The 24,673-nt window shown below is 38.6% G+C and overlaps 1 protein-coding gene across 1 annotated transcript in view; it reads left to right on the forward strand.

Moving 5' to 3' along the window:
- LOC123695453 (TATA-binding protein-associated factor 172) overlaps nucleotides 1–23,126 on the forward strand; it is a 38,698-nt gene extending 15,572 nt beyond the window's left edge. Inside the window, exons 6-34 of the mRNA XM_045641313.1 lie at nucleotides 631–791; nucleotides 1,057–1,249; nucleotides 2,613–2,839; nucleotides 3,193–3,288; nucleotides 4,343–4,519; nucleotides 5,753–6,015; nucleotides 6,673–7,036; nucleotides 7,413–7,556; nucleotides 7,944–8,133; nucleotides 8,536–8,621; nucleotides 9,181–9,309; nucleotides 9,501–9,616; nucleotides 9,969–10,065; nucleotides 10,374–10,516; nucleotides 11,713–11,931; nucleotides 12,350–12,486; nucleotides 12,779–12,912; nucleotides 13,450–13,597; nucleotides 14,243–14,478; nucleotides 14,863–14,992; nucleotides 15,410–15,645; nucleotides 15,822–16,002; nucleotides 16,675–16,970; nucleotides 17,479–17,652; nucleotides 18,326–18,499; nucleotides 19,298–19,446; nucleotides 19,852–20,137; nucleotides 20,748–20,923; nucleotides 21,859–23,126. Of these exons, the coding sequence (XP_045497269.1) occupies nucleotides 631–791; nucleotides 1,057–1,249; nucleotides 2,613–2,839; nucleotides 3,193–3,288; nucleotides 4,343–4,519; nucleotides 5,753–6,015; nucleotides 6,673–7,036; nucleotides 7,413–7,556; nucleotides 7,944–8,133; nucleotides 8,536–8,621; nucleotides 9,181–9,309; nucleotides 9,501–9,616; nucleotides 9,969–10,065; nucleotides 10,374–10,516; nucleotides 11,713–11,931; nucleotides 12,350–12,486; nucleotides 12,779–12,912; nucleotides 13,450–13,597; nucleotides 14,243–14,478; nucleotides 14,863–14,992; nucleotides 15,410–15,645; nucleotides 15,822–16,002; nucleotides 16,675–16,970; nucleotides 17,479–17,652; nucleotides 18,326–18,499; nucleotides 19,298–19,446; nucleotides 19,852–20,137; nucleotides 20,748–20,923; nucleotides 21,859–22,111 (5,315 nt within the window). The 3' untranslated portion in view covers nucleotides 22,112–23,126. The remainder of the gene's footprint in view (nucleotides 1–630; nucleotides 792–1,056; nucleotides 1,250–2,612; nucleotides 2,840–3,192; nucleotides 3,289–4,342; nucleotides 4,520–5,752; nucleotides 6,016–6,672; nucleotides 7,037–7,412; nucleotides 7,557–7,943; nucleotides 8,134–8,535; nucleotides 8,622–9,180; nucleotides 9,310–9,500; nucleotides 9,617–9,968; nucleotides 10,066–10,373; nucleotides 10,517–11,712; nucleotides 11,932–12,349; nucleotides 12,487–12,778; nucleotides 12,913–13,449; nucleotides 13,598–14,242; nucleotides 14,479–14,862; nucleotides 14,993–15,409; nucleotides 15,646–15,821; nucleotides 16,003–16,674; nucleotides 16,971–17,478; nucleotides 17,653–18,325; nucleotides 18,500–19,297; nucleotides 19,447–19,851; nucleotides 20,138–20,747; nucleotides 20,924–21,858) is intronic.
- Nucleotides 23,127–24,673: the final 1,547 nt, after the last annotated feature.

A 24,673-nucleotide genomic window follows, 5' to 3' on the forward strand; every position in this document is an offset into this window, starting at 1 on the left:
TAGATTTTGTAGGAAAAAAATAATACTTTTTATTTGATGCGAAATTGTATAGTTTCTTGTTGATTCTCGTCATTAGTTCAATATTAGAAATAGTTCCAATCAGCAATCATCTGAGTTTCTCATAAATCATAACAGTTAATGCGTAATGCACTTGTTACGTAAATTACGCTTGCATTGCGCAGGTGTTTGGTAAAACTGTACGATTGGAGCAATCAGTCTAGTCGACAGTTATTGAAACATACTATTAATTACGTAATCGATGTGTGAATTGTTTTATATGTTTACTTGATTAGATGATAAGGTTTAATCACCGTAGGTAGTATGCAAAATGGTTTAAATTATTAGTAGTAACATAGATTATTGATTAAAAAAAGAAATGATTACCAACTTTTTTGTTGGTATTATGAATTTAGGTCTATAATACCCCAAGTAAAAGAGAAAGGAGGAAAAGCAAATGAGAGGATAAAATCGTAAATTATTTCAACATTACAGACTTGAAAGAACATAGCGAAATCATTCCAGATGCAAATAGATATTGAGTCAAATCACAGTATTACCAATTATTCCGAACCTGATGATATGATGATGGTTGATGTACCTGTAAGAGAGTTACGTTATAAATTATTTCAGACATGAAGGAACGTCTAGCGAAACAGCGGCAGCAGTTGAACGCCCGGTTAGGACTCGACATGGCGGCGACACTGGGAGTAGACCTCACTTCCATGTGCACTAATGAGGATTTGTGCCCTGTGAAGATTGAAGTCAAGCCGATTAAGAACGAGGTTGTTAGGGTGAGTTTAGAGGGATAATATTGACTGGATTTTAGTAGCCTATGTGTGTATAGCTTAACGGTATTTCACGGACAATTAGTAGGGTGAAAGAAAAAGGCATCCAAATGTCAAATGTGGATTATTTGTCCCAATTAAAGTAGAATTTTGACATGTTCCTTCCATGAATAATGTTTAAACTTCTTTATAGCATTTTTACTTCCTGTATTTAGAAACATTTTCTCCATCAAAATATTTGAAAATAAACAAGCATTACTCAATTTTCCAGAGACCGATCCAAGAGCTGATGCCGCTCTCTGGCAAGCCGCTGTCCTCCCGCGAGATGAACGTAGCGAAACGCAAAGCCCGAGCGGCGTTCAGCAAGCAGAAGTCGCGTGAGTCCGAGGACGGGCCCTCCGCCCCCAGCGCGCCGCCGGAGCCCGACAGGAAGAAGGTCAAGCTGGAGCCCGAGGATTGCGTGTGTGAGTTGGGGACGTATAGGGATGAACATAGCGGAACACAAACAAATTTAATTGAAGTTTCTAGCAGCGGAAAGTGTGAACTTTATTTTTAAACAAGTTTTTAAAAAAGAGGACCAAGTTTTATATTTCACTGAGTTTTTGCACAATATTTGATAGGGTAAATCGATTTTGATGATTTTTATGATGCACTTATTAGATCCATATGCAACAAAATTTCTTTTAGTTATTCCTAAGGGAACTATATTTTCTATCACCAAAATTTATATTTGTCATCAAGTTGTATCACCTAATAAATAGATCTATCACCACGAAATATTTTCGTTCTCAGATAAACAAAAATTGTTCCCAGGTGTAAATTATCAAATTAATGTTAATATGTGTGTAAAATAAGAGATCGATAACCAATAAAATAATATTGCATTACATGAATATAAACCTCGTTCTTATAATAACAGTTTTATTACTTAAATAATAGCTCTGTGCTCAGAATGGTAGATCTGTCACAAAATAAATCGATTATCGATCCCTGACTGCGACTCCTTTTTATTTGATATTTTGTCACAAATACAGTAGTAACATTTTATTTCGTTCAGATATTAAATTAATAGTATACGTTACCAATTTAATAGATCAATTTATAATTTAATGAAAAAATGATCCAAGGGGCGGAGACAAATTGGCGTTCTTTAAAAATTGACATATTATCGGATTAGCCATACAGCTTAAAGCTGACCAACCCCCCACCAGAAGCAAAAAATGTGCTTATCGGCCAGAAAAGAAAAAGGGGGCGCCCTTTGAAATCCAAACCAGCGCTGATTATTCAGTGATTATTGTTTTTTAACAATAAATATTGATTATTTTAACTTTAATTAAGTGTTTTATATACAATTATGCTAACCATTAGCCAGCTATTAAACCAGAGCTGATTATTTAGTGGTTATTATTTTTAAGAATAAATATTGATTATTTTAACTTTTAGTAACATAATATGATTTATTGGTGATCTCTTTAAATTAGTTTGCTTAAATACTTATTAGGACACACCTATTATAATACATACAAAAACATTTATTTGGTACTAGACCTTATATCTCAGGATTTTAAGTGATTTAATGTGGAACTGATTTTGCATTGTTTGGTGACTACATTTTGGTGACAGATCTACTATTTTGAGGACAAACCTTATTATTTAAGAAACACAAAACTAATTAGATTGGTGATAGCTTAAATGATACCCTATTCCTAACAACAGTTAATCAACCTTTCTGTGCAAATTTCGTTTTGCCACACTAAAATACTTTGTACACTTTGTACTTTATAAAACTACCCTATACAACAAGTGCTATAATAAAACTCTCTCCAGTCGACATAGGCTCCAGCGCACCGTCCCGGGGTGGGGGCTGGTCGTCCCCGGACACATCCCGCTGGCCGCTCGAAGGCTGGTGCAGTGCGCTCCAAACCCAGCTGTTCAGTGGCGCCTGGGAAGCGAGACACGGGGCTGCGTCAGCGCTGAGGGAGCTGCTGCGCTCGCGCATAGCGGCTTCCGCGTACGCGTCCAAGAGGGATATAGCGCCGGCTACTGAGCAGCAGGTATGTTTGGTTGTGGATAGATGATTTTTGTAGCATTTTTTGGTATTAAAAAAAAAGAAAATTCGTCTTCAAATCTCAAATGTATACGATTTTTGCTGCTAGTGTGCTGTAATAATAGTTAAGATTATTCACAAGTTATAATGGTACACACAGTATTATAAATAATCATTTTTAACAGACGATTAGTTTGCTCGAAAAAATTAAAAGAGTAAAAATTATCGGACGAATATTATTAATTGTATAAAAAAGCGGAGTTTTTAAAGTTGTTGCGAATAAGTCAATTTTACCTTAATGTTAAACCTAAAAAAATATTTTTTTACATTACAATTTTATACGTTAACATTACTTTGCAGCTAGAAGACTGGCACCAAGAATGGTTAGAAGACATGGCGCTGCGTCTGCTGTGTGTGCTGGCGTTGGACAGATTCGGGGATTTTGTGTCCGATCAGGTAATAGTTGTTATTTATTTAATTGCGAATTATTTAACTTTTGTAAATTATTTATTGCATTTGTCTTGAATTTTGAAAAAAATGCACGTAAACGCACATGTACACTTACGCGCACGTGCACGCATCACATAACTTAAAATAATGCCACTTAAGTATAAATTTCCACAAAAAAATATTAAAATGTTGAAATACTTAGGAATAACTCGCTGCAGGGCCAATCTCAAGCTTCAAAATCGAAATAAATATTTGTTTAACAGTGCAGCTATCAACACGAGCGATTACATTGAAAAAAATAACTCCGTTAAAAACAACCGACTTCAAAAACGCAAAAGTGTAAAATAAAATAGATTTGATATTATTAATTACTACATATTATTTAGATGTGCTATTTACTAAAAAGGTTTGATGTCGGTGCACGGGCTTAATACTGAGTGCTTAGTGTTTGGCAAAGAATCACGTAAATCGGTCCAGAAACCTCGGAGTAATCGGTGTATATTGTACATACATAAAAAAAGAGTGTGTGTACTTATGTACACGCGGTAGAAGTTATACTTCTTTGGCATACGGAAAAAAATACTAGAATATACAACTTGAACATAGTTACATAGCACCTAGATCTAACTTCATGCTGTTAAATTTAGGTGTCGGTGTGCGCGCGCATCGTAAAAATTCACTCTCATCATTTTTCTCCATCGCGCCAAAAGAAGTATAACTTCAAAAATATACCGGCCGAATTGATAGCCTCCTTTTTTAACCGACTTCAAAAAAAAGGAGGAGGTTATCAATTCGGCCGGTATATTTTTTTTTTTTTTTATGTATGTACACCGATTACTCCGAGGTTTCTGAACCGATTTACGTGATTCTTTTTTTGTTCTATGCGGGATGGTGTCGAATTGGTCCCATAAAAATTTTATTCGGATAGGCCCAGTAGTTTTTATTTTATAAGCATTTTTGTTTGTAGGTATTTGTAAATTTTGCAAGTGCAAGTTTGAAGTCGGTTGTTTTTAACGCAGTTATCACTTGTTTTGAAGTCGGTTAATGTAATGTGTGACAGGTGGTGGCGCCCGTGCGCGAGACGTGCGCGCAGACGCTGGGCGTGGCGCTGGCCCGGCTCCGCGCCGCGCGGGTGCGGGCGGTGGCCGCGCGGGTGGCCGCGCTGGCCCGCCAGCCGCAGTGGGAGGCAAGGCACGGCGCGCTGCTGGCCTTCAAGTACCTGCTCGCCGCGAGACAGGTGCGTGGGACATTTTTTTTTTCACGGAAATACCATACTGATGTTTAACCCATTGAGCCCCAAGCGGCCCGATCGGTCCAAGACACAATAGAATTTCTATTGTGTCTGTGGTTCCGGGACCTGCCCCTTTAGTCAAACGTCAAAACGCAAAGGAATAGAATCCGCTAGCGATAACAATTGTCAAAAGCGTACGATATTTCGCTAAGGATTTGTTCACCCTACTAACGACGAAGACGACCACAAACAAAATGTTCATCCAGTCGCAATTAAATAAAATTGCTCAAAACACAATTAAAAATGAATTTCCTGTCGTATTGGTGTTTGGAAAAAAATTTTTTGAGATCAATGGATAAAAAAATAGGTTTTTCATAGAAACGTTGGCTCCTAGAAAAAAATGTATTTAACCTTTTTTATAGATAATTTTATGATCTACAATTTTGATCCAGGTGATTTGTATGATAAACTTACCGTCTCGGCGAAAATCGCAATAAAACCTATTTTTTTATTTATTGACCTCAAAAATTTTTATTTCCGAGTACCAGAATTGACGGGAGATTTTAATATTTATTTTGAACAAATTTCGGCAAGATTGGAATTTTGGTCGTGGTCGTCTTCGTCGTTGGTAGTGTGACCGAACCATTACCAAGATGTCATGAGCTTATGTCAATAATTAGCGTTAGCAGTTTCTATTCCATGGCGTTACGTACGTTTGTCTAAAGGCCCTGAGTTATTAAAGTTGCGTTGTATTAAACGCGTTGGAAATGTGAACCTCCGTTTTCATTGTATAACCGCTTTATGATCATGCGAGACAGGCTGAGCCTAGTGCAGGATCCTGTGAATGGGAATATGTCATTGTACATATTTTTAATAACCTTCTTTTGGCAAATAAATCTAATTTTATTTTTTTATTTTAAATACAAAAGTTGTAGATCTCTTTATTACGTACAACTTTGCCATTTAACTTTTTTCCATAGGACTTGTAGTTTTGTCGGAAATCGAAATAAACCATTTTTTTATCCTCAAAAACTAACCTGTGGGAGGTTAGTTAAAACTAACCTCCCACTTCCCGAACTCGGATCGACTGTAATTTATTTTTCCTTTCATTTTTATCGTATACCTTCCTTTTCTGATTGATTTCATCCTACTGTAATTTATTTTTGTTTCAAAAATTACCGAATCCTGGTCTAATTGTAAATTATGAAACGTAGTAATTATAATTTTATGTTAATCCAGGAAGTGGCAATCGAGAGCGGTGCGCTGGAACACCTGATCGCGGGGCTGGACGATACAGCTGAAGACGTATCTGCTGTCGCAGCAGGTGCATTAGTACCAGCTGCAGGTGCACTTGCTTCTCGACGAGCTGCTGCTGTACCGCATCTTGCTGCAAGGCTGTGGACACTTCTAAGGGACCAGGATGAACTGGCTGCTCCAGCGAACTGCTATATGGCACTACTAGCTGCGTTGATAAGACTACCAACCGCGGCTACGTTGCTACAGTAAGTTAAGTTTGGTCCTTCGAGCCGGATCCTCTAGTCCAATAGTATCAGCTGCTTGTCTATTGGTGTCATAACGAGCTGCTGCTGTACCGCATCTTGCTACGAGGCTGTGGACGCTTCTAATATGGCACTACTAGCTGCGTTGATACGCCTGCCCACAGCGGCGACGTTGCTACAGTAAGTTATGAGTTTGGTCCTTCGAGCCGGATCCTTTAATCCACTAGTAAAAGCTGCTAGTGCATTGGTGTATGGACGAGCTGCTGCTGTACCGCATCTTGCTACGAGGCTGTGGACGCTTCTAAGGGATCAGGATGAGCTGGCTGCACCAGCGAACTGCTATATGGCACTACTAGCTGCGTTGATACGCCTGCCCACAGCGGCGACGTTGCTACAGTAAGTTAAGTTTGGTCTTTCGAGCCGGATGTATACACGATGATCTGATGAATTGATAACATGAACTATTACTATATAAGATTTTTGATTTTTTTATTTGTCACATATAGTACTTAATGCAAAGTTTACCATATGATTTTAAGTTTTTTAATTATTAATTTGCAATTTTTTGCTAACTTATTTCTTAAAATATAATCCCAAAATACATTTTGGCACTTCAAGTGAACTAAAAACTAATAATATATTACTTATATTTATTTTCAGTCCCATTGACCTGGTCGACGTACTACCACGTCTCTTCCCCTACCTCGATCACTCGACCAGTTCAGTTCGTAAAGCCACACTCCAGACCCTTCGAACCCTCACCAAGCCTCTAGTCACAGAAAACGGCCATGACGGCACCAATACCAATACCGAAAAGAACAACGAAACCGATACTGATAATAATACCGATGCCGATAATGATACCAGTACTGATAAAGCGAGCGGTGAAAACGCTGTGGCGAGTATGAATGGAGATAATCTGTATCTGAATTGGACTCCAGAGTTATTGCAAGCCACAATGCGGCATATCTATCAGAGGATATTGTTTGAGCATGTACATGAGATACAGGAAATTGCTATTGATGTAAGTATTATGTTTTGTGTAATGTGTATTCCGCTGTTAATTTGTACTCACCAAATTTGAAATAATTATTATATTCCAATAATATTTTTAAATCATATCATGTTAAATTCGTCTATTAAATTTTTGATAAAGCTTCTAAAAATGTGAGTGATTGATTTGAAACAACAACTATACTCACAAACATGTTTAAAACTGTCCGAAGCAAAACTCTGCCTACATGTGTAAATAGGCAGAGTTTTCTAATAAATTTCAATGTACGATTGTCTTATATACAACGCCGCCTTTTAAAAAGCTATTTTGCGTCTACAAATAAAAATTTACAACTCAATCAAGCACATCACACAATTTCCCCACTTGTACTACTATTGTGCCCCAGATCTGGGAGAACCTGCTCCGACACGCATCTTTGGGGGCAATCCTAGTGGCGGCCTGCCCCATGCTGGCCACGTGGATGTGCCTCGCGATGCAGCCCGCGCGTTTGCCTGTAGATCCTGATCTGCTGTTGCACACGCCGCCTAAGGTATATTATCTGAAATATTTTTTGTTTTTCTTTCGTCCTTCAATTCCGCTTTAGAGTTCTGGTTGATTCTTTTTGTGATTAGTACTTTTATTTTCTGCTATAACTCCTTTGAGAGCAGCAGCATAGCAACTTCACCATTTTTTTAATATTTTATCAATAATTATTTTGAGCTAAATACCTACAATTATGTGGACCGCGGGCGCAGCCTTGTCCTATATTTATTGTAATAACATCACTTCCTCTGAATTTTTCATGTCAGTGTTCACAGAGATTCGTAAAAGATAGTGAAATAAAAAAAAAACTTCTTTTGTAATTTAGATGTTAATAAATCTAGAATTATTTGTCATTTTAAAACGATCAGTAAAATTTTAATTATCTACATTGCAGGAGCGGCGCCCGCGCAGCACATCTCAAACGGAAATGGACGCGAGCGGGGAGGGGAACATGAACGTGGGGGATAGTGAAGGAGAGGGGCGTCCACAACAAAAGTGGGTGGTGGGGGGCAGCGACACGCAGCCCGCCGCCACGCGTGACGCGAACGTGACGCGCGCACGCGTGCTCGCTGCGAACGTGCTGGGTGAGGGGGGGGGGGGTCCATAAATCAAACATTAAATAATAACTTACTAGAGGGTGAAACGTTACGTGTTACGGTCTATCTGGCTTACCTTTCTCTCATAACATGTTTGACCATTAATAACAGGTTAGCAAAGCAGTTTCTACTAAAAAGGGCACGTAAAAAACGTATTTAACTTTTGTCTTTTCTCGTCGTTATAATATGTACATCAAAGGATAAATAAATAAAAAATAAATAATTTCAATGTAATCAAATTGCCCTAAGCATATTCCAAATGTAAAAAGTTGGTCGATCAAGTCATGGCAGGGAATTGCAAAAGGGGGTTGAATCAACGGCAATTTTAACCGTCATTTTCTTTTCAAAAATCAAGTCAGGGAAATTAAACAATATGTTTTCTGATTGCAGGATATTTGTCGTGTTATCTAGTCCAGCCGGCGCCCGGCATCGAATATAAGGCTGAAGACGAGAGTCCTATAGATTGCTATACAAAGGTGCCTACTCTTATAAGTGTTTAGCAAATATTTCATTGAAAATGAAACAGGTCCATAAGCATTTATGAAATGAAATGATTATCGGCTATTATTAGCTTTGATGATAGAATAAAGTGCCAAATTACAAAATTAGATCTCTTTTAAAGAATTATTTTTCTACATTACTTTTTATCTTACATGTAGTGACTATTGTAGGAATGTGACGTCATAACCAAAAATTTTTTTTGTTCATCTTCATTTAGTGTCAATACGCTATGTGACAATTCACAATCATTAAATATAGTATAGCCGATAGCACATTTTAACAATTGTAAAGTGTAGTATAGCGTATTGTAACAATTATAAAGTGTAGTATAGCGTATTGTAACAATTATAAAGTGTAGTATAGCGTATTGTAACAATTATAAAGTGTAGTATAACGTTTTGTAACAATTATAAAGTGTAGTATAGCGTATTGTAACAATTATAAAGTGTAGTATAGCGTATTGTAACAATTATAAAGTGTAGTATAATTTAAAATAATGTTAAGTATAACTTATTTAAACATTATTATGATCAGGTGATGGTAGTATACCTGCGTTCGGGCAGCGCCCTCCAGCGGCTAGTAGCGGGATTAGTGATATCGTCGTGGGCGACGCACACGGTCAAGCACGATCTGTTCCCGCCTGGCATTGCGTCGCATCAGCTGGTGAGTTCAACTCAAACGTACACTTAAACTCAATAATGCAATGTACTTAATATTTTCAGTTTCGATTTGATTGGACAGTAAAAAAAAAAAAAAAACCATTTAACTTAAAAAAAAAAAAACGTTGAAGATACTTTTGTACATTTTACCAAGTCCGTTTTATATTTTTTCTAATATTATTCTATTCTTGATAGGATTCCAACAAAGAGAAAGATGTATCGAAACTGGCGCCTCCGCTACTAGTTACCACATTGCATACTGCGTTGAATCAAGTCCTGTATTATGATGAGGTCGCATTGAATTGCAACAGGTAGGTACTTATCATTATATTTTATATACCTAATTCTAGTTAAGTACTTGCAATTTTATTAAGTCTAACGTAGTAACATATTAAACTTACTTGACCTTAATAATTACTGTCACTGTAACAGATGTATAATGCATCTGCCCCTTACCCCACTTTGGGACATGGGACTTCACTTTATCTGGTTATTTAGATGCATTCAAAATTTTCAGACAAATGTATTTTGTATGAAGGGGCAACATAATATATCAACAAAGTGACAGTATTTTAAATATTTAACCACAAACATGATTTGTAACTATTTTTGTGTTAAATTAAACGAATTCAACAAATTATTTTGAGAAATTATCTTTTTCAGGATATTGCAAGAAGCTCGTGATCTTTTGGCTATGATGAAACACTACAAGTTGCCCGTGGACGGCGAGGAGTATAATAATATATTGAGGCTGGAACAGGTTGGTATTTTTTAATGCTGGATAATTTTATTCAATAATTTCATGAAGATAAGCCGTTTGAATCTTATCCAGTTACTTGTATATCTTTATTTTCATTATAATCCAGAAATTTTGATATTTAATTTATTTTTGAGCAATAACTAAAACGATGTGCATATAATTATTTAACAAATACAGCTTTATGCGTATAACAAGCAGGCAAAGTCACAGGCAAAATATAGTACTGCCATTTAGATAAAGTTAACAAAATAAAAGCTCAAATTTTATCGTAAATAAAAATCACAATATTAACCAAACACTACCACCAGGTGGCATCAATGACAGCGGCAACTGCGCCCCTAGTAGCAAGTATGAAGGCGAAACGCGTAGCACAGAACCTCGAGCAACGCCGGGCGGCACTACATGCAGCTGTTGCGCAGTGTTCTCTCGACCAGGGGGAGCTTAATGTGTCGTGAGTATATAACACCACATTAATAAAAATAACTGCGTTAAAAACAACCGACTTCAAAAACGGAAAAGTAAGAAATAAAAACGATTTGATATTATTAATTACTACATATTATTTTTATGTGCTATTTACTAAAAAGGTTTGATGTCGGTGCATGGGCTTAATACTAAAGTGCTTAGTGTTTGGCACCGACTTCAAACCTATTTAATAAATAGCACATAAAAATAATATGTAGTAATTAATAATATCAAATCTTTTTTATTTCTTACTTTTCCGTTTTTGAAGTCGGTTGTTTTTAACGCAGTTATTTTTATTTAATACTTTTTAGTGTATTTTTCAACACGAATCAAACGAGCCCAAACTCGATAAAGTTGAGTCAATATATTACTGAGTTCCTATGGCCACCTTCCGATTCCATCATCAGATCAGCTCCATGTCATGATAATGTTTCATCGCTATCCAATTTACATTCGTATACAAAATTTCAGCTCAATCGGTTACCGGGAAGTGAATCAAAGTTACTTGCTACATTGAAATTAAGTCATCGAGTACAGACAAAAATGCTCATAAAATAAAAACTACTGGGCCTATCCGAATAAAATTTTTATGGGACCAATTCGACACCATCCCGCATCGAACAAAAAAAGAATCACGTAAATCGGTTCAGAAACCTCGGAGTAATCGGTGTACATACATAAAAAAAAAAAAAAATATACCGGCCGAATTGATAACCTCCTCTTTTTTTTTTGAAGTCGGTTAAAAAACATTAAAATACACTACAATACACTAGAGTGCACGACAAAACATTATAGTTTACTTTAATACACTTTTTCACATAAAAGTGCGCTACACACTATAACAGTGCACTATACAGTATAACAGTGCACTATACACTATAACAGTGCACTATACACTTTTAAAGTGCACACCACACTAGGACACATTTATACAAACGCAAATTACATCATATGACAGTCTACTACAGAACAATATAATATGATTTCATGCGCATTTCGATACACTAAATCTCACAGCTACACTACTGAGCTATTCAAGTACAGATAAAAAGATTTTTTTTCATCAAAAGTACCTATGTACATTCACATAAAGGTTTACCTTTCGTTACATTTCTCATCACAAGACTACTATTACACTTTGTACACCAATTAACTCTCTAATCATTGTACTTTATCCACCAGAGTTCAAGCAGCAGTCAGCGGCGCCGTAGCCTGCCTCCGAGTGTTGCCAGACAAACTAAACCCAGTAATACGGCCCCTCATGGACAGCATCAAACGAGAGTCTAGCGAGAAACTACAAGCTGCAGCGGCTGATACACTCGCGCATTTGCTGGCCACACTGCACGGGAGGGAGTCGAGTCCGAATAACAAAGTGCTGGTTAATCTGAAGGCTTTCTTGCGGTATGTGAATTTTTATAAAAAAGAGCGTGTCAGAAGTGAAACTTTTTTGGCGAGATTCGGAGATACCAAAATCGTCGCTTTACTCTATGACGTGACGGTATTACCCTGACGCAACCTTGAAGTTTTACTCTCAATGCGCCTAAAAAAGTTTCACTACAAAAACGTTTAAAAATTACAAGTATTTGTAAATAATCATTATTTTAAACTAAAACCGATTGTTACTGCACTTACGACTTGTTAATATGGCATTAACAAGTCGTAAGTGCAGTAACAACAAGCTGTTATTTAAAAAAATGTTTTTAAGTCAAGAAAAAATAAATAAAAAAAATGGTCTTGCATAAACAATAGGCAAGGCAATACAAATTTTGCAGTAACATAATTTGTATGAAGTTTCTAAATTATATTTCTATTATTTCAGTTGCGACCCAGAGTTCACGCCGCGCATATCGCTAGAGACGGGCGAAGAGAAGGCGGAGCGAAGCGAACGCGGACCGGACTCGGGGAGCGGTGATAGCGGCAGTGAGGCGAAACCGGACACCAATACGGGTCCTGCGTGTGAGTGTTGTTAATTATTGTGTCACTAACTAGATACTTGGTTTATTTATATATATTTTATCTATATTAGTGTTGTTTCTTGTATTAGTCCTTTATTTTGAATATGGGAGTGTTCAAGTATACGTATATTACGTGAAGCAATTTTTGAAGATTTTTGAGCCCCTTCCTCCCCCCCCCCCCCCCCCCCGTGTATCGGACTTTTCTGTACCACAGTAACGAATCGTAACGTTTTACGAGTCTCTCAGTCTTTTGTTGTGTCCCTCGCTCAACGTCAATCTCAAATGTTGTACAGTGGACAAATACAACGGTATACTAACTCTCCGCGAGCAACAACGCAGCGCGGAACGAGTGGTGCCGCGCCGGGGCCGGCCGCCCGCACTCGCCGCGCACGACGCGATAGACCACGTGCTGGCGCATGAGGATCAGGTATATGCGGGACTCAATATATAAAAATAGGGAAAGAATCAGGTATAATACCGCTAAAATTATTAAAATTAGGAAAGAGTCAGGTATAATACCGCTAAAATAATTGAAATTAGGAAAGAATCAGGTATAATACCACTAAAATTATTAAATTGATGCAAGAATCAGGTGTAATACCACTAAAATTATTAAAATTAGGAAATAAATGCGAAAAAACTTGAGAGGTGTCAAAGGTATAATAATTAAACTTAGGAAAGAAATGTGACAAAAAAACTCAAGAAAAAGAAAAAAAAACTCTCGTTTCAAAAAACAAGAGACAAAAAATAATGTTCAATTTCAAATAAATAATAACGGATAGAATATAAAGATAATATGGAAGTTTCGAACTATAAAAATGTAAAAAATGTGAGAGCGACAGTTCGTTCTGAAAAACTGATAGGAATTAACTTTTTCTACTTTATAACTTACCCTACCTTACCAAGGCCACAATAAAAGTTTACCGTTTGCAACATAAATAACAGTGAGTTTTTTTGTTTCTAGACCCGAAAGATGTTAAGAATACAGAGGCGAGGCGCGACAATGGCATTAACTAGTCTAGCGAAGTATTTTGGCGATGAATTACCTGAAAAATTACCGAAGTTGTGGGAGTTTATCACGGAACCCTTTGAGAAAATTCTCACGGATAGCGGTAAGTTAAAATTTATTCGTTCTGTAATTATTTGTTATTTTTGGCTCATCCAATATTAGTGTATTTTTAATCTTAAAATATTTTTAAAGATCCTTACATAAATTTTCAAACAAAATTAAAAACAATGGTCCCAAGTGAGATCCTTGGGGAACTCCTCATTGGTATAGCATTTTCCCAAGAAATTTTACAGTGTATCTTGACGAGTTGAATACGATTGAGATGATATAATACGCACCATGAATTCAATGACATGATGCTACTCATTTCAGAGATCATTCTTAGTAAAATTTCATGGTCAAATAAATCAAACGCCTTGTTGAAATCTATATACATAACGACGACTTCATTATCCAACGTACTACTAATACCTTTTCAAAACTGATCAAATTATTTGTGTCATCAGTTAGTTAGGCAAAGAATGCTTTATTTTTAAACTAGCTGTGCCCCGTGTGGCTCCTCTTCTGTTGGTCTTACCGTAATAAATGGGCTATCTAACACCTAATTAATTTTTCAATTCGGACTAGTAGTTCTTTAGATTAGCGCATTCAAACAAACAAACAAGCTAACACTTAAGTTTTATTATATTAGTATAGATTTGTTCCTAATGCGTGTATTGTGTAACTATTTATTTGATATTATTTGTAGAATTAGAAACACTAGAAGCAGATGCCGCCGAAGAGCTGATCTCTCGTCTGCAAGTAGTAGAAGCTGTATGTGCTCACCTCGGCCCTGCTGTATGGCAGAAGGTATCGTCAGGTGCCCGAGCATGTGCAGCGCTGTGTCGGGCACAATACACTGCGCTAAGGCACATGGCTGCGCGTGCGCTTGCCGCTATGGCTGCAAGGGAACCGCATAGGATGATGGACGCGCTGGTGCAAGAGGTTAGTAGAAAAAAAAAATAGTAGTGAAGCGTGTGCGGACAAGTGTCAAAGGTGAAACTTGTTTGGTTCAAAGTACGAAAAATCGTCGCTGTATGATGTGATGGTATTGCGATGACAAGACCTTTAAGTTTTACTCTCGACGCGAAAAAAGAAGTTTCACTTCAAAAATAATAATAGTTGTTTTATTGGAGTTGAATATTCGAATTTTTTTATTCTTTTCATAGGTTGTTTGTGTTGTTGCGAAATTTGTTTTACAGCTTTAATTCCTCCACAAAATAGTTCTATTTATCGGCTATTTGTATTTATTAAAGTTTGTTTTATCGCTAAATTTTCCTCACTATTTTTATTTGGGGAACCAGGTGTTCATTTTTTTTTAAATTGCAGCTAATCGAAGCACTGAGTGAAGGCAGTGCGTGCGTGCGGTGCGGTGCTGCGGAAGCGCTCGCGCGGCTCGTGGACACGCTGCAGCTGCAGCTCGTGCCGTATATCGTGCTGCTGCTCGTGCCGCTGCTCGGTGAGTGAACACACATACACACACACACACACACGCATATATTTGCGTATGTACGTACGTTTGCACGCATTCACATACGCACATGTGTACGCACATCAATATTAGATAATATTTATCTATTTATTTTATTCGCTAACAAATGTACATCTTATACATAATATACTTTGAGTATTTGACATAATTAGCATGCATATCAAGATGTAGATCCAATTACAGAAAATTTAACACTAGTTTTCTACGATATTTTTTATCGTTCAATCGACGTAGATTCTGTTATATTTGCTTTGAAAAAATACCTTTAAAAAAATTAAGGTTCACAAGAGTATGATTTAGATTTTCAACATTTTAAGTGCCTTATTATTTTTGATTAACATTTTATTCTGTACAATTATAAGTTAATGTTTCGTCTATCTACAGGGCGTATGAGCGACCATAACGAGTCGGTCCGCGTGATGGCGACGCGCAGTTTCGCCACACTGATCCAGCTGATGCCGCTGGACGGCGCCGCGGCCGAGCCCACAGCTCTGTCACCCGAGCTGCGTGCGCGCCGGGCAGCTGACCGCGCGTTTGTGGACCAGCTGTTCAACCCGAAGGCGATCAAAGATTACCGCGTGCCCGTGCCCGTGGCTGCGGAGTTGCGGAGCTACCAGCAGGTGTGTGTATGTGCGTGTGTGTGTGTATGTGTGCGTGCGTGTTAGCGTGCGTGCGTGCGTGCGTGCATGCATGCATAAATTGAATTAAATTGTGTTAAATTTGAATAATTTGATAACTAAACTCATGAAAACTGAAATTTTCTTCAATCTAATGGTTGTTATGTATCGTTGCATAGGCGGGCGTGAACTGGCTGCGTTTCCTGTACGAGTACAAGCTGCACGGCGTGCTGTGCGACGACATGGGGCTCGGCAAGACACTGCAGTCGATCGTGGCGGTCGCCGCGTCGCACCACGAGCGCGCGCAGGCCCGCGCGCCCGCACTGCCCTCGCTCGTCGTGTGCCCGCCCACACTCACCGGTGCGTGCCCGCCCGCCTAGCATACCTGCCCTTGCACCGCAGCACGAAGTGGACTACCGTGTGCACCTGCCCCTGTACGGCATCACGAACGTGGTCCACCGTGCCCACCTGCCCCTGTACCTCAGCACGAGATGGTCTACCGTGTGTACACGCCCTTATGCTTCGACACGAGGTGGTCTACCGTGTGTACCTGCCCTTAAATACGACACGAGATGGTCTACAGTGTGTACCTGCCCTTAAATACGACACGAGATGGTCTACCGTGTGTACCTGCCCTTAAATACGACATGAGATGGTCTACAGTGTGTACCTGCCCTTATATACGACACGAGATGGTCTACCGTGTGTACCTGCCCTTATGTACGACACGAGATGGTCCACCGTGTGTACCCGCCCTTATGCCTCGACACGAAGCGGTCTCCAGTGTGTACACGCCCTCATATCTGAACTCTAGTTCGCCGCAGGCGGTTAATACGCTGCGGTCATGTAACGCATTTACAACGCTCACTTTCACACGACGTTTCATCGTGTACAACCGCCCTTACATCCATCAAACATCCATTCAAACACACCCAAAATTTATAAAATAACAAATAAAACACCAAAATACATAAAACAAGTTTTATTAAAAATATCTCTTCTACATTACAATAATTCATCATTTTGTAACAGGTCACTGGGTGTTCGAAGTGAACAAGTTCATACAGACGAAATATCTGAAACCGCTGCAATACGTCGGACCGCCGGTCGAAAGAGAGCGGTTACGGTCACACGTGCGACGATACAACCTTATCGTCGCGTCGTACGATATCGTGCGGAAAGATATCGACTTCTTCAGCTCTATCAAGTGGAACTACTGCATATTGGATGAGGGACACGTGATCAAGAACGGGAAGACGAAAGCGTTTAAAGCTATTAAACAGCTAGTCGCAAATCATAGGCTGATTCTGTCGGGGACGCCGATACAGGTAAGATTTAGAATATTTTAAATTATATTTATTATCATTATTTATTTGTACCTCATTTGATCATGTGATTTTATATTTCAAATTGCATTATTATGATGAAAATTGATTGTTTTTATGCGTAACAATAAACGCCTTAAACTAGTGTAGAACTGTTATAATAACGGCATGTGCGTAGCAAGTCAATAAAATAGTTTTAACAAAAAATCCGGTTCGAAGGACCAAATCATAAAAGACAGACAATTTGGTTCTTTAAGCCGGAAACTTTATATAATATCAATTGTTTTAATTGTGACCATCGCGCTAAAGAGCGAGCAAGCGACCGAGAGCAGGGCCGGCCGACCGCAGTCGAGCGGATCATTAGGGACGGGGGCGGGGTCTTCGCGTAGTAATAATATCTAGTTACGTTTGGTTCATTGGTCCGAGCCGGATATTTTAACAAGCACGTGTGTTTTTGTTATCTTTGTACTTACACATTATGCAAATAAAGAAATTTATTTATTTGCCGTAGAACAACGTGCTCGAACTGTGGTCGCTGTTCGACTTCCTCATGCCGGGGCTGCTGGGCACGGAGCGGCAGTTCACGGCGCGCTACTCGCGGCCGATCCTCGCCGCGCGCGACCCCCGCGCCGCGCCGCACCACCTGCAGGCCGGCGCGCTCGCCTGCGAGGCGCTGCACCGCCAGGTGATACCCACAGACACACACAGAAACACTTGTACACACACACCACACACACAGAAACACTTGTACACACACACACACACACACACACACACACACATAGAGACACTTGTACACACACACCACACACATAGAAACACTTGTACACACACACCACACACTTACGACCTTCTCCACTGAAGCGACAGCCCAGCCGAGGTTCGAGATCCCCGTCCAGGGGGGACGCCCTTCCGCATGTCGATTGTCGATACCAGTCCGTCCGCGTTAAGATTTAGAAGCCCCTCTGGCTAACATGCAAAACACACTTAAAACACATTAATACGTTAACACGCATGCATGATACACGATAGATACAAACAAATGCTAAAACTTATGCACATACATAAGCACACACATATACGAAAAACATGCAAACTTAACATAATATAGATAAACACACAGAAACACTAACACGCCAATAAGCAAACACTAAAATGTTAAGCCACTCAAATACATACTCAACACACACAAAAATGTATACAAACACACACACACACACAGATATTTTCTTTAAACGCCGCATATCCTATACGTACACATATGGTTCACATCTTTTACATATATGCACATTTAGCTCAAACTCAGTATCACTCACACACATGCGCCAATTAACTCACAAGTGGCTTGTCATTTTCAGGTGTTGCCGTTCCTTCTGCGGCGCGTGAAAGAAGACGTACTCCGGGAACTGCCACCGAAGATAACGCAGGACTACTACTGCGAGCTCAGCCCGCTGCAGCGCTCGCTGTACGAGCACTTCTCCAAGCGGCACATGAGTCAAGACGTGCCGCACTCCAGGACGCACGTCTTCCAGGTGCGTAGTGCGCAGATCCTGCTGATGCATAGAAAAATCACGAGAATTGTCATCCAGACCTTACGTCGCTCAGCCTTGTTTCACCCTATTCCTCCCTTGTCTCCTAAACTTTCATAAAAACTGCAAGTGAAACAATGTTCAAGTTAATCCTGTCAATATGACATGTTCTTACGTGTTGTATAGCAACACCTGACAATATAACATGTTATCACGACGTGTTGTATAGCAAGACCTGTCAATATAACATGTTCTTTCGTGTTTTATAGCAACACCTGTCAATATAACATGTTCTTACGTGTTGTATAGCAACACCTGTCAATATAACATGTTCTTATGTGTTGTATAGCAACACCTGTCAATATTACATGTTCTTACGTGTTGTATAGCAACACCTATCAATATTACATGTTCTTACGTGTTGTATAGCAACACCTATCAATATTACATGTTCTTACGTGTTGTATAGCAACACCTATCAATATTACATGTTCTTACGTGTTGTATAGCAACACCTGCCAATATTACATGTTCTTACGTGTTGTATAGCAACACCTGTCAATATTACATGTTATTACGTGGTGTATAGCAAATACTGCCAATATTTCACATTCCTTATCTCTATTTCTCGTTGTTATGTAATCTACAACAAGACCTGCCAGAATCACACGTTCTTCTAACGTGGTTTACTGCGAATACAACATATTTTGTCGTGTAAATCCAGCTGCATGAACTTCCCCCCTTTTTTAAATCCTGCCACTATTTCCTTGTTATTTATTATCCTATTGTGTTCATCCCCAGGCGCTCCACTACCTGCAGAACGTGTGCAACCACCCGAAGCTGGTGCTGAGCGCGGAGCACCCCGAGCTCGCGCGCGTGCAGCGACAGCTCGCCGCGCAGAACTCCTCGCTCGATGATATACACCATAGCGCTAAACTACCCGCACTTAAGTATGTTTTTGGGTCTTTTATGGGTGTAAATTAGATGAGTCATTGATTTTTTACTTTTGGTAATGAAGATGAAGGTCAGGGACCATTAATTGTTTTTTTTTTATTGATTTACTCTTTATTGTACAATAGACTAAAATAAAACTTTCAAAAAGTACAAATGGCGGCCTTATGGCTCAAAGCCATCTCTATCAAGCAATTATTACGCTGGCATTATTGTTATGATTGTCTAGTGTTTTTTTAATATTCCTTTGCGCATTTGGAATGTCTAATCATTAGCAAGTTTCTAATGAAGTTATTTATTTCATAACATAACGAGAACCTTGCTTGGTTGAGAGAAGATGAAGTATATTAATTATCAATTTGTATTTTATGCGTGTTATTTTTACGTGCCACTATTTTTTTCAGGCAACTCCTCCTCGACTGCGGTATCGGCGTGTCCTCCAGCGAGGGGGGCGAAGGCTCCGGAGACGCGACGGGCGAAGTGGGCTCCGTCGTGTCCCAGCACAGAGCCCTAATATTCTGCCAGCTCAAGAGCATGCTTGATATAGTCGAGCGTGATTTGCTAAGGGCACATTTGCCTGGAGTCACGTATTTGCGGTTAGATGGTTCGGTGCCAGCGGCCATGCGCCATTCGATTGTGACCAGGTTCAATACGGATGTGTCGATTGATCTACTGCTGTTGACTACTAGTGTAAGTATCATATGTTGTGGTAGGGCGTAGCTTTGTGTTATGTACTCTGTATATACTCTCTTATGTCATTTGGAATGTTGTTTTTCATAATTGTATTTGCATTCAATTATTTCCAAAAAATTGCTTTGTTCATTAAAATTTGGAATAGAATCGACTAGAACCTGTTAAAAACACACCCCTTTTTCCTAATTACTTTCAATCCGTATTACTTATAAAAATGTCTAATGTCGCAATACAAGATTGAGAGATGAAAACAGTGCGTCGCTCGATGCGGCCTGAGCTCGAATAGGATGCGGCATAAGCTCGTAGCTGTGGGGATCGCACACAAACGCGCAGTAATAATAATAATAATTTATTTAAGCAACCAGGACTCATTTTGTTGTCACTGACGAATTTTACCTATACCCGTGGCCCCGTCGTTTATGTGGCTTGACGGAACACAGTGGGGTTTTGGTCGGTAGGAATCCGACATAACCCGCGGCCCTTTCCCCGGAGGCCGTGGGTATCTATGCAAGATTTCCCCGCTTAAAAAAAAGGACTCATTTTGTTAGTAACAATTAATAACTTAAAAATTATTTAAGTAAAAATAACATTTTGTTTGTTCTATCAGGTTGGTGGGCTTGGACTGAACCTGACGGGCGCGGACACGGTGGTGTTCGTGGAGCACGACTGGAACCCGATGCGCGACCTGCAGGCCATGGACCGGGCACATCGCATCGGGCAGCGGCGGGTCGTCAACGTCTACCGCCTCGTCACACGCAACACGCTCGAGGAGAAGATCATGGGGTCAGACTACATCTCTAGCTCAATCTTTAACTCACTCACACTCACACTCAAACTCGAAAGTCATCATGGGGTCAGACTACATCTCTAACTCAATCTTTAACTCACTCACACTCACACTCAAACTCGAAAGTCATCATGGGGTCAGACTACATCTCTAACTGAATCTTTAACTCTTAACTCACACTCACACTCAAACTCGAAAGTCATCATGGGGTCAGATTATATCTCTAACTGAATCTTTAACTCTTAACTCACACTCACACTCAAACTCGAAAGTCGTCATGGGGTCAGACAACATCTCTAACTCAATCTTTAACTCTTAACTCACACTCACACTCATACTCGAAAGTCATCATGGGTTCAGACTACATCTCTAACTCAATCTTTAACTCTTAACTCACACTCACACTCAAACTCGAAAGTCATGGGGTCAGACTATATCTCTAGCTCAATCTTTAACTCTTAACTCACACTCAAACTCAACTCGAAAGTCAACATTGGGTCAGACTACATCTCTAACTCAATCTTTAACTCTTACCTCACACTCAAACTCGAAAGTCTAATTCAAACATTTATATATTTAATGGGTTGAGACTGTTATATCTCAAACTCAATTTAAAACTTAACATTTATTTATTCGACTATACTACGTTTGGGGTGCTGTTATAGTTGTTGTGTTTCTCTATACCTTAGTAACAATAAAACTTTTTATCGTGCTTAATTAATTATCCAAAACGGTTATTATAATCGAAACAAAATAATAAATCCGACTCGAAGGACCATAAGATTCGTACGCTCTGTTTGCACCGTAAACGAAAATATCGTAAAAATGATTAAAACTGATCCAGAAAAAAAATCACGTTTTATGCTGAATGGATATTTTTTATTATAATTTATTTCTAACAATAATTAATAATTTCTGCCCTCTTCCACAGGTTACAAAAGTTCAAACTGAAAACGGCGAACACGGTTATAAGCAGCGAGAACGCAGCAATGGAGACGATGGGCACGGACCAACTGCTCGACCTGTTCCAACTCAGCTCGGGAACCGAACCCGCGACCGGCGAGGAGAAGCTGCCGGAGCTCTGGGATGACGCACAGTACCATGAGGAGTATGATATGACCAGCTTCATACGGAGTCTGAGGGATGTGAGGGATCCCGGGGAGGGGGTCGTGTGGAAGGAGTAGGGTATTTGACGTATGAAGTAATATGGCAGTTTTAAAACAAAATTAGACTATTAACAAATTTACAAGACTACCTAAAGCTTTTACGGCATTTGCCCCTAAAAATAAAAAAGATCGAAGCAGATGGCAGAAGGCAGACAAGTATAATAAACGTGAGGAAGTTTGAAAACAACATTGTCAAACTACATTACTCTTTCTTAAAAATTACAATAATTCGAAAAAAAAATCTGCTCTACTATTTCATTTTTTTGACACGCAAGTAGCGCATCTGTGTTCTTAAATCTCTATCAAGTATGTGGTATCAAGAACCAAATTCAGGGCATATTATTACTGAAAAAAAAAGTAAACAACTACATAAAATATAACAAAACTTTTCATTAGTATCGGATACATACTTCTCCTACTTGATAAATAATATTAATAAATGAACTATCTTTTTGTTACTGAACTTTTGGAACTGAACTTCATAGACCTTCATATACCTAAATATTAATTTTAAATCATATGACAAGTATTACAATATCGGATAAATGTATATGTAACACTATATAATAACACAGTCAATTAAAATCATACAGTCATGTGGCATGACATGCATTACAACAAAAAAATTACTAAAACTAATGGTCAGTTTTTCAATCATGCACGCTTGAGCAATTTGCATGTCATGCAATATGACAGTGTATCATCAGAACAGATGGTGACACGAATTCAAAGAAAAAATGTTTCTATTTACAATATTAGTTATAGATACACTTCTCTCAGAATAATTCTGTGCTTTTTCAATATCCTCACTATATACAGGGTGTCCCAGCAACGGTATACTAAGCCCCAAGGAGGTTATAGTTTTGCATACGCTGAGTACGTAAAAAATACTGATAAAATTCCAGACGAATTTTTTTGACAAACAGATGAATTAAAACTCTATGTGTGTACCCATAACAAGCAACCCGCTCAACTTTGCCACCAGCACGTGAGCTATCGTTTAAGATTATGTTTTCATGGACAAAATGCTCACATTAGCGAAGCGGTATATGCCGGCTGCGCGAAACTAGAGAAGAATACTTGAATTTTAAGGAAAAATTAAGCAAAAAATATTGTTTAAGTATTTTTTACGTGATCAGTGTATGCAAAACTACAAGTCCCTTCGCGCTTAGTATACCAATAGTGGGACACCCTGTATAGTTGAATATTAGCAATTGTCAGGGCACCAATATATTATTATAGTATAACGCAATTTCATATTATAATATGTAGATGAAACTGTTCTTGATATTATTATACTCTGAACATGAATATTTTATAGTGTTACATTTGAAATAAATTTTATTTTTTTGGTGGAGAAACCAATTTACTTTAGTGTAACTGTGAACTAAAAAAAAGTCAATTCAACCAAGAGGTTTTCCTATAAATTATACATAATATACAGTGATTTCAAATAATTATATCAATAACTTTAAAAGTATGTCCGTTCGTGCCGATATAATATATAACACATATCTAAATGACAATAATATGTATATTATAATATATTATACACTTTATTCCGAGTAGTTTTCATGTTTTAACGCCGTTAGTACACCGACGCATTCGCGTGCGGCAGCGAAACAACGAAAAATCTGTCAGTAGTGTGGCAGGTTTTCGCATATGATATGTCTCACTCTAGCACATAGATAGATGAAATAGTTGCGTCCTTGTCAGTATTGTTTCGCAAGGAACTGCGAAATGGCCATTACACAGACGCATTGCGAAACAGTTGCGAACACATTGCTGTTTACTAACGTTCCGCAGATATTTCGCTACGCAGTAGTTTCGCAGAGATTCGCTGCCGCACGCGAATGCGTCGGTGTACTAACGGCGTAACTATCTTACTATTAATATTAAATTCTATTTAAAGTTAAAGAAAATTGACAGTTTCCTCGTAACAAATTAGAACACTACATTATATTTTTTGGAAAACTGCAAAATCTAAAAGAACTTTATTTTATAGTGCAAACTCAATGTTTTGTCAACGTTTGGTCCTTCTAAAAATAATCTAAACTAGATAATTGAATGAAGTTATACCACTTGATTATAAGTTCTATATCTAAGTTCTATTTAATTTTCGACCGCCTCCTTGGTAGTGGTTGACGCGTGAGCGTAGCACCAAGGGTTCCTGGGTTTGATTCCCGGTGGAGACGAAGAAAAAAAAATGTCTCGGTCTGGTAGGCTGATCACCTACTTGTCCCTAAAAAGAAAATCGATCAGTGAAACAGATGTATAATGCATCTGCCCCTTACCCCACTAGGGGGACACGGGACTTCACTTTTTCTGTTTAATTTGATGTCTTGAATATATTAGTTATTTAGCGTAGTTGTAACCAAACCAAAATACAAGAGTTCTAAAATATATATTAATCCTTATATTATTTATTTCTAAGGCTTACACGTATTTTAAAATAATATAATTAAATAACATGCGGTCACTAAGAGACGTACGCTCGAGCACGTACATTTTCATTTTCCAGAATTGCGTTTTTTCATGTTAACAAAGTAATAACTACGATTTTTTCATATAAAATCTAAA

This window comes from Colias croceus, chromosome 11, assembly GCF_905220415.1.
Source record: "Colias croceus chromosome 11, ilColCroc2.1".
NCBI lineage: Eukaryota > Metazoa > Arthropoda > Insecta > Lepidoptera > Pieridae > Colias > Colias croceus.